General features: G+C 48.0%; 1 protein-coding gene across 20 annotated transcripts in view; it reads right to left on the bottom strand.

Annotated features, from left to right (window-relative positions):
- PTPRF (protein tyrosine phosphatase receptor type F) overlaps positions 1-10,665 on the bottom strand; it is a 280,990-nt gene that overhangs the window by 86,719 nt on the left and 183,606 nt on the right. For 12 of the 20 annotated variants that reach the window (XM_035333708.1, XM_035333715.1, XM_035333710.1 and 9 more), the window contains exon 7: positions 7,205-7,222. The exons of the other annotated variants lie outside the window; for them this stretch is intronic. In XM_035333708.1, coding sequence (XP_035189599.1) covers positions 7,205-7,222 — 18 coding nt within the window. The remainder of the gene's footprint in view (positions 1-7,204; positions 7,223-10,665) is intronic. 20 annotated transcript variants of the gene reach the window in all.

Genomic DNA, 10,665 nt, shown 5'->3' with positions numbered 1-10,665 from the left:
CAGAAGAAAAACTAATGTGAATCAACCACTGCCACCTACATTATTTAGAAGGATAAATTGAGACTGTCGCATAAGTCTATATGTCATGGGGAAAAATGAACTTCCCCGGGTTCTGCCATATAATAAAAAGATGTACAGAGCCCTCCCTATTGTTGCATTAGAGCCGGGAACGAGGCTTCAGCTAGACAGAGAGAGCTTGTTTGCAGAAATCCTTCCACCTCCTAACAAAGGCAGCTGCCAGCTTTCCCCAGTCCTGGCGCTCTCTGGACACCCACAGCCCAAAGCCTACAGGGCACTGCTGCTTAATTCAGGGAGAACATCGAATTTCTACATGCTGCCTGGGAAAAACATCTTCAAGCAGGCAGCAGCATGACAGGCAGTGGAGCAGGAGGAAGCTTCCCAGCACTGACAAGATACAGAGAATCAGAGAATCTAGAAATGGAAAAGCCTATTAGGTTATCTTGTGCGTCCCTGGGGGCCGGGGCGGCATTGCTCCCTGTTGTAAATGTACTTGTGCTCTGTCCAATCCCATTTTAAATGTGCCGACTGATAGGTCTTTCACCACTTCCTCCAGGAATTTATGCCACAGCCCGGTTATGCTCTCTGGCAGGCTGGTTTTCCCAGAGCTCACCACGTATTATCCCCTCCCTAATTCCTGTTCATTACTCTGTGGGTACACGTGTGCTGCAGAGTTCATTTTCTGTTCCTGCATCAGGTTGGCAGAAGTTGTTTGCTGCAAGACACTCAAACTTTAAAAATAAAGGGTGGATGTCGTCACCCTGACCAAAAGCCTCTCTCAGCTTTAGCCTGCAGCCCACGTCAGCTGGCTGGGCTGAGAGCGGGGCCAGCCCTGGGTGACAGGCAGCGGCATCTGCCTGGAAAAGAGCAGGACCCCCGGGTAAGCGTGCCGTGCAGATACACCTTCTGATACGCTCCTTCCAGCCATTTAATAGACATCCCTGGTATTTATATCCTTTATACATATGCAATCTTGCCATCACCATACCTCTTAAATGCCAGTTAGTCATATTATTCTTTATCTCTAGGGACCTCAACATCAGCGCTGGAGGGAGAAGAGCAAAACATAAGAGGGTGAAGAAAATGAAGGCAGAGAGGAGTGACGTTACCATTGCCTATCAGTCGTGCAGCCAGAGCCGACTGCTCTCTGGATCATGCTACAAACATGTAATGCATGTCAGCAACTGCCTACAGATGCTCAGGGACAAGGGGCAGGGGATCCTGTTTTGGGCTGGCACAACTCTTCAAACTGTGGCATGGCAGGAGCAGGAGAGAGCCCAGAAAGCAGGAAGGAAGTTAAACGCAAACCCCTCAACTGAACCAGAAAGAACAGTCAATACAATAAATTATCATTAGACAAACACAAAAAGCCCATAGTAGCTAACTGCTAGCACAAAAGGGAAGCATCACAGCACGCTGATGGCAGTCAGTGGGACTAACGGGGTTGTTTTCTTGAAAGACAGCCTACATCCAAGTGATGGATACAGGAAAGCACGGCATGTCTTGGGGTACTGAGATTTATGAACAAAAGTACAGAGCTCAGGCATTGCAGGCATTAACTGGAGACGTTAAATGCATCTGAGCCTTGGGAATAACTCCACAAGTGTAAAATGCCTCAGGCCCTGGTTTGGTGATCCTGGAGAAAGGCAATAGCTTCACCTCCTGGAGAATTCAAGCCTAGGCTGGACAGGACAAGAGGACCCACAGATAAAATAGAATCAAGTCCTGAGCAACTCCTAGCTCCGAAATTCATGGAAGCTGCATCCAAAGACCCTCAACAGCGTGGGGAAATCTGCTTTGACAACTGCAAAGGATTGGGAATGTGGAGACCTGATTTCTATTCCTAGCCCTGCCAACATCTCATCTTATAATCTTCTGTGCCTCTGCAATCCAGGGCTAGGCAGGCTGATTTACTTTTATTCATTACTTGGGATTTATGTTGTGCAAGTTGCTGAGTAAGGTCTTGTTCACACAGGATGTCACAGCAGACTTCTCATCCAGACTCCGCGAGTGCTCCTGTGCCAGGTCCCTTCTCATTTACCCAGCCGAATCCTGATGTGCGATCAGATAGCACAGCTTCGGCAGGCGCATGAGGACCAGCTACCACGAGGACACACACAGGCGTATAGGATGGAGCAGCAGGCAGCTTGTTCGGGAGCTTGTGGGGCTGTGCAGCGGTATGTGCACATCAGAGCAAACCTCTCCCTGCGGAGCAGCACCTGCAGGGCTCTGCTGCCTGCGAAGCCCCCGAACCGCAGAGGGCTCTGGCAGAAGAGGGACAGGCGTTCCCCACGGTGCTGCCATGTCACGTCCATCTCGCTTGCGGCTCAGATCTGTTCCTGGTAACACATCTCAGCTTATCAGATTGCTGCCAGCTCCTGAGAAAAAACCCTGGCTGCTCTCCAGTGCCAGGGAGAATGGTGACAAGGCAGAGCTTTTGGGGGCTGAGGGCTAGAGGAGGCTCTGCTGACTGACAGGCATCCCTTGTAGGCCCTTCACTCCGTGCTGCTCTCTCTCCACCAGTCCCTTCCCTCCTCTCCTACTTTTTTTTTTTTTTTTTTTTTTTTGCTCTTTAAACTTGGGCACAGACAGCATCCCCGTTAGCAGCTCTCCGAGATACTTATCTATTTAAATATACTTGTGCTCAGGCAGAACCATTAGTTGCAGTGACAGTGTTTAAAAGAAGCATTTAAAAAGTGCACCGTGCAGAGCAGGGGGAAGGCAGGTCCTGATAAGGGCCACTTCTTGGCAGCACTGGGGACTGCCGCACCACAGAGGGCTTGTCACTCCCTCCTCTAGGTGACAAACCAAACGGAAAAGCTCTGGGCTGCCATACAAATTGATCTCTCTGAAATCCTGCTCCACGGCTCCTTGGGAGAAGAGAACACACACGCGGTGCTTGTGGGGCACTGCCACTCTGGACCCACTGCAGCTGAAGCAGCTCCGTTTCTCTGGCAGGGTACTCGCAACTGGAGGCCCCCAGCTCACAGAGGCAGTGACCTTTTGCCCTGGTTATAAAATCAGACATGTGAAGAAATGCTCCCACAAGTGCCCAGGAGTCAGAGGAAGCAGGCTGCAGCCGCAGTGCTCATCTAAGGGGAGCACTTGTGATGCAGGCGTTAATGAACAGAGCTACGTGACCAGGACCTTTCCTCCCAGGCAGCCGGGAACAGGTACATTTTGTCCACCCTATGTGCTAGAGCACATGGCTACCCCAAACCCCTCCTGTCTCTCCTCCAGCTTCCTCCACAGAAACTCTGCCTGGCTTCCCCTGAAGCAGCATTTTTAGCCACTCTTTCAGCCACTGCTCAGGGTCCATATCCCTCCTCTGCTAAAAATTCCCTCCCAGAGCAGAAGAATCCTCCTAATACAATGCAGGGAGCTGGGGAGCAGGGCCAGAGCCAAGGACAGACCAGAAGAGATCTGGAAGTGTGAACACAGTGGAGAAAGGAACGATGTGAGAGCCCTGACACCAAGGGGTTTGGAAGCCGTGAAAAGCTACAAGACACCAAGACCATGCAAGAGTCGCTGGTAATGAAACTGAGCATTTCCCATATTCACTATTTTTGTAATTTGTAACAGAGGCACCTCCCAGCTGTTAGCGAGGACTGCACCGAGCCTCCACTAGCCATCAGCAGTGCCAATTATGCAAACAAGATAACTACAAATATATTTTCATTGTTAGTGTTCATTATGCTGATTACGCCTGAGAGGCCGGTGATTGGCATGCGAGGGGCATGTTTGGGCTGGCAGGGCTGTTGAGAAATTGCTCTCCCGTGCACCAGGGGCAGCTGCTGATGGCACTCGACCACTGCCACCGCGCGGGACTGGGGCAGAGAGGGAGGAGAGGAGATCCAACATGCTCGGCAGCACGAGGTCTCCTGTTAGACAGCGGAGCTTCAGGAGGCTCTGATCTCTCACCAGCAGGTAGAGGAGATCTCAGGGGACTCTGTGTCAGAAGCAAAACTACAGCACTGTCAAATGCACAGTATCACCTCTGTGCGCGCTTCTAAAGGGACACGAGTCAATCTGAATCCAGAAAACAAGAAACATGGCATTACAAACACTTCCAGGCACTACACCCTGCCCAACCACCCCCCTGACACTGTCTGCTCCTTCAAACATCTCTTCTTGTTTTAAATTGTTTCCCTTTTTTTTGTGCATGTCTGAAAAAGCTCAGGAAACAGGAAAAATTCTATCATATACCAAGAGCAATCAAATGTACAAACATCTGCTCAAAAAGACAGCAAAATTCTTTTAGCTGCCTCTAATCTCTCTGGATAGCTTTCCGCTCCAGCTCGCAGGGTAGCAGAGATACCGGAGCTATATTTAAACCAGTTCACCGGGGACTGGGAACGGTTTAGCTGCAGCTCCCCAGAAGTTGGTGCGGGTGTTTACCTGGCTCCTCAGACAGCTCCCGACACCCAAGTGAGCTGATCTAAAGTTAATTCAGACAGACCTCTGTAACGCTGACGTCTACCGGGAAGAAATACTCTTATGTATAGGAACCTCAGATATTTCCTGCGGTGACAGAAAAGTAACAAATAAATCTGACTGCAGAGGGATAATGCCTGAGATGATGATATTTCTTTACCTCCTCATGTGCATCCGATCTAATGCCTGTTCAATCCAGCACCCACCTGAAACACAAGTGTGCTTTGCTGTCTCTCAACGCCCGGGGCAGGAAAATGCAGCCAGGTTTCACACAAGGTTGAATGAGTTCAATTCCAGAGAAATGCTAGAAACGAGCACCTTATTTTCTACTTTGAAAATCAGAATCGGGCATAACTTGCTTAAACATGGAGTTGCTGATACCATCTGTGGGTCCCCTTAAGCAGCCAGCTATTGCCTAATGTGATGGGTGTCTGCCAGCTCCGTGTCTTTCTGATGAACAAATAGGGATTTTGAGATTTAATTACTACCCGGGGCAGTCCCCGAGGGGTGAAGAGTTAAGCTACGAACCGAGATTTATGAATTATAGATGGGAGCTCCTCCCGTTTCACTGAAGCCAGAGATGTCTTGGACAGAAAGGACCAAATAAGAGGGGCTAAGACCAAACGAGATGCTTGGAAAAATCTCCTCGTGTTTGGTGGGGTACACATGGAAGTTCTCAGGTCATCCCCTCACTAACCCCACGCTGGGTCCAGCACAAGGGCCTCGGGGAATGCTCGAGCCGCCCGAGGACTCTGCACACGCAGCTCCTAGTGACACAGTCACAACAGCAATTAAATCAAACTAAATCCACCCTCCTCCCCCCAGCATTATTACCAAATGGGTTTGTTAAGAGTCATTAGTTCACCCTTCCTTTCAGACCAAATTAATGGATTCCAAAGCATCCAACTTACCTTAATGAGGAACAAGAGTGCAGCTGGGTATAGAACATGGCAGAACAGTCACTTCTACATGGACACAACCTCACCATCACAAAAGCACTTTCATCTAATCTGTCGTTATCTTTAGAAATTCAATGACCTCCGTTTTAAATAAAAGGCATTAGGCTGACAGAAATCCTCTGGGAGAAGCCAGAGAGCAGCACGTGGCTTCTGTTTGCTCTCACAGAAATGTCATCTTTGACATTCAAACAGGACACATATATTTTAAATAATGTCAAGAACATTCTTAAAATACCTCATCAGGACTCAAACAGAGGTGGGAAGGGGGGGTGGGAGTGCGGGGAACTTATGTTTTATGAGATGGATGGTTCTGTTTCACAGAGATGTGCTCGGTTCCCAAGCAGGACGGATGGAGCATCCAGGCGGTTCTGGTGCTGAGTCACTAATGTCATCAGACAGGGCGCGGGGAGGCCCCGGGACGGCTGCGCTGCGCGCGAGGCCGGGAGCTCGGAGCGCTCGGCTAGTTAGCATTCGGTCTGTCGTTTCGTTTTAGGATTTGCAATAGGAATAGGAGATGAAGAAATAGTTTAAGGAGCTTGTAACATCACAGCTGTCAATCTCGAGTGTTCCAAAGGGAGGAATGACAGATATATATAAGCCCATTCATAGAGAAATAAGGTTTGCAGTCTTTTTCCCGACCCAGATTTGCTACAGAGGCAACTTAATGCAAATACACATCAAACAGCAATTCACATTTGCTCTAAAATCACTTAACGGGAGCTGAAAACATTAACCCCCAGCAACAGAACCAGTTCCAGAGAGTCAGATTATTAACTTCCAGCAGTGATTCAGGGAAAAGGGAGAGGAAAGGGGGAAAACTGAAGGAATGAGGTTGCGTCAGTTTGTAGGTGGCAGTCATTCTGTCGAGACACCCAGGGGTCAGTCAACAGGGGTAACGAAAATCACAAGAGAACTCGGGAGGGCCTTAGCACGAAGTGCTGATTAACACGCTAAACTTAATCTAAAGGGACAGCTTTGAGTGTTTAGGCTAGTAAAGACAACACTCGATTGGAAAGTCATTACTGGTGCATACAGGCTGCGGAAACTAGCCAGGGACTGTGCACACTGGGCTGTCAGACCATAGGTGGGTTTAATTAATGAAGGCTTACAGCAACCAGATGTGTTTCTGATTCATCTGCTTAAACAAATCTTTGTGCTACAAAGCAACACCGGCACATCTGGCTCGGAAAGGGGGGTCTGGGGGCAGCAGTTCTCCACTCTGCTGCCACACTGGAGGGTTAGCGCACTTGAAAGGCAAACACGAGCAAGGCAAACAAAGGCGCTCTTTATCCCAGAGCCAGATTTGCTCAAACTTTCAAGAATTTATCTCCTTCTGATTAGGGCTTCATGCCTGTCAGCAGCAGCAGAGAGGAATTTGACTGTTCTCTTGTGAAAATGTTACCTACTTACACCAAAGCAATCCATCTAACCTCCCCCCGCCAGACACAAAACCCCAGAGGCCAAGACTGCGCAGGAAGCTCAGAGACTTGCAGGAGCTGCAGGAGACGTCACCCCTCCCGTGGCGGAGGCTGGGGACCACCGTCCCAGCTGCAAACTTTCCGTTGAATAACCCCCTTTCAACAGTGCAAAATCGCAATGGATGAGTCTACAAGAAGTCACGCTAAAAACCAACCAAAATAAACACACTAGTGGGAGAGTGCGGATGAGCGAGAGCACTGGCAGAGTTAGGGCTGAGAGTAAAAGCTGGAGATGAGAAACACCAGAGGAGAAGGGACAAGGCAGACAGGAGATGGAGTGACGTGACAACTGGAGGCACATTTCAGCATTCTTACCTCTGATCGGTGTACCACCTGGTGAGGTAATTTGAATGCAAATAAGATTAGAGAGAAGCATTAGTACAAAGAGGAAAGGAAGAAAATTATAACTAAAAAGCAGAAAGTTTTTTTTTTTAAAGCTAGAGTTTGTATTAGCGCGACAGGAATAAACAAAAAGAAACTGATGTGCAGTAAAAGTCAGAGTGACACTCTCAGGAGGTTAGTAAAGCTCATCGCTTCCAGGAGCGCAGCACCCAGCCTCGCATCTCACCATCACAGCCACCATCCTCAGGACCGGGGGCCGAACTAAGCTGCCGAGGTGGCGTTGCTGGCTGGCCTCACCGCTTGCATTCACCCACGCCACCGGTCAAGCAGTTGAGATGGAGGACACGCTGGGAAGATGGTGCAGTGCCCCTTCATTCCTTCCAGAGCACGGAAGGGGTGCGTGCTCTGGGGGCTGAGTGACCGTGAGTGTGCTGGGCAGGAGGGGTGGAAAGCACATGGTTGCGGGCACTAGGTGCGGTTTGGCTTTGAGGTTAGAATGACCAGTGGGACAAAATCTGCTCACTTAAAGAACTTAAACTAAGGGGAGAGCGTAACAAATCAGTTCTGAGCCATTCTCCACATTCACGTAAACCCTGCACCAGGTTCCCTCCGGCAAAGAAATTGGTGTCATGCAGAATTAACTTTACACAGAGAAATATTTCAAAATGAAGTCGTTTCTGGTAATGTAACAATGGCACTCTAGCCAGACCTCTGTCATTCCTGCCTAATTTGGATGTTAGCTGGAGGAAGGAATCCCTACCCTCTTTATAAGGCACCGGCGATAATTTGACATGCTATAATGAAGAGTATCTTATAAGGAGGGCTTCTCTGGGAGTGAGGTTCAGTTACCCTGTTGCAACAATCCATTAAGGTTTGTTTTACGAGGTCAACGTGTTTAGCAAGTGGAGGATCCACTGGTCAGCGCCTTCAGTTCAGAGCACAACCCATAACAATACATGACTCGAGGGGAGATGCTCCAGCTGGGCAAATTGGCAGGGAACCCTTCTAATCCCCACTACTTTTGTCCCCTTGGTCTTATTTTGCACACATGGAGGCTGTTAGTATAAGGGAGAGATTCATGCAGATCGACTCTGTAGGCAGCTCATGGTATGTGTTGGTTTTATGCAGATTTGTAGGATCTGAATACCAAGCACTTACCAAAGAAAACTGAGGAGTTTAAACAGACAGAAAAACAGGGTTAAACAGGACACAGTGTGTCAAATCATGTTCAGTGTATTGATTAATAAATACCAGCACGCATACAAGAGTGTCGTGTATCTCAGATTTACAGCTCATTCCATTATCCACAACAATGATCACCCAATGGGAAAGAAAGACAGAAAAGAATTTCTGTAAATACAAAGAAGGCATATTTTAAGCATGTTTAACTTGCCTCTTAAAAAGTAATTACAATATTTATACTTATTCCCTTTCTTTCCTAACTACCCTTCCTTTAGGCAGAGTCCTTCTTCTAAGCAGGAGCAGCAATTCAAACTACTCATTTTAGCATTTTCCTCTGCCAAGATGACATTACCCCATTTTAACTTTATGTCTGGATATATTTTTTGACACATTCTATCCACAGATGACTGAAGCATCAGGAAAGATCCTGCAGTCACTGAGTTGTGGGTAATCTTTGCCTTGCGATAACAAATCTGCTGCTTATTTATCTATCTTAGTAACGACCGCTGCCCTTGACAGAACAGTTATACCCAGAGATAACTCGCATGGAACAGCACAGCCATGGAAAACGGGGTTATTTCTCTTTGCCTGTTTGGAAAGTTTGCCAAGGGATATTTTTGTTCTGTTTGGTCTAGGGCCTCCGCCGGCCCCCCTTCCACAATTCTCAGAGTTAAGAAAAGCATCGCCACAGTGTGTCACTTCCCACGGGAACGGTGCGTTGACTTTGAGCACAAGCCCAAGGGGCAGAAAACAGGACTTCCCTCTCTCTTGTCTGGCTTAAATGGGGTTTGTTGTTCTGTCCTAGAACTGAAAAGATTCACAGCAAATCTTTAAATCTACTCCCTGTAGAGGCTAAACCCTTCTTCTAACACGCAATTGTCTACACAGAGCTCCAGGAGCAATTGCATACTTGAAGCAGATTCCCTAAAACATAAGTGCGACTAGCCCATTTTTTCCTGCATTCAGTCTCAATCCTTTTGGCCTCTGAATGTAAGCCAACCCTTGTGGGAGCAGCAGAGAGGCACTCTGTATTTAGCGCACTGTTTGTTCTGGGTCTCTCTCACCTTTGCAAAGTTAAGATGCTCAGAGGACATTAGGCAGAGTGCACAAGGCTTTCCTGTCGGTCCCCTGAGTTCCTCCTCAAGAAGGAATGGAAGTTCCTGTTTTCCCTTCGCTTCATAAGATAATGCATCTCTGACTACTGTCCTTTCAGGGTGTCTCTCAAGGGGCCTGAATGCCAGCACATAGGCCACAGAGTGCCGAGTCCATCGAGTGATGGAGGTGCCATCACTTGAACCGTTACTGAGGCCAACTTGTGCCCTGGGATCACCAGGCTGCTTTACACAAAGGGCTCTCCAACATCGAATTTTAAACTCAGTTCCTTGTGTGGTTTGAAAGGTTTGAAGAACTCCTAAGTAAGGAGATTTTATTTCCCTTCTATGATAAGTGGCACTGATTAACACCCCATATATTCACTTCTGCAGGACTGAATGCCAACCCTGACATCCTCTATGTAACTGGATGCCCACAGCCAGGCACCAAAAGCAAGGCAAAACGTAGGATGATGTTAGAAAAACCCCTGGGATTATTTGCACTGGTATTTCCCAGTGTGGAGGAGAGGCTTTGTTGGAGAAGGGACTTGACTCTGCTGACACAAACTCATCCCAGACCTATCAACAAAAACCCAACAAAACAAAACAAAACACAACACAACACTCCAAAGCAATGTCAAAGAGAGAAACCAAGGCTCTTGCTGGCCACAACCAGGCATTACAGTAATGCAAGCCTGAATCCTAGAGCCTGGCTATTTGCCACCAGTTGCAATCATGAGCATGCTTTACACAGCAAAACACAGATGTACAGTGTAGTTCCTCTAGGACATAAAATTTCAACTGTCAATTGGTTGGCCATGATGCTGCTTCAACCTTTGTCTAGTCAGTCCCTCCTGTGAGAGAGCATCCATCCTTGTGTGGGTTTCCTGATCCTTTGGAATAATACTCCCCAGTCTTTTGGCTGCTCTTACACTTTGTTCCAAGTCAATGCCTATCTGATGTCTGGACTGGAAGCTGCGGCTCGCCAGGAGTTGAATGTCTTCTGCTGGGTCCTGAGTGCTGGCTATGACCGGTGAAGCAGAATAGGGCAGCCATCAGCCACACTGCCATCCCACAGCCACTGCCTCTTTCTGTTTGTTCTGTGTATGTTGGGTATCTTTTTTTGTTTCCACATAAGTAGTGCTCCTATCTCTAGGACCA

The sequence above is a fragment of the Oxyura jamaicensis genome, chromosome 8, assembly GCF_011077185.1.
Source record: "Oxyura jamaicensis isolate SHBP4307 breed ruddy duck chromosome 8, BPBGC_Ojam_1.0, whole genome shotgun sequence".
Taxonomy (NCBI): Eukaryota; Metazoa; Chordata; class Aves; order Anseriformes; family Anatidae; genus Oxyura; species Oxyura jamaicensis.
This window is presented reverse-complemented; position numbering and strand designations above follow the sequence as displayed.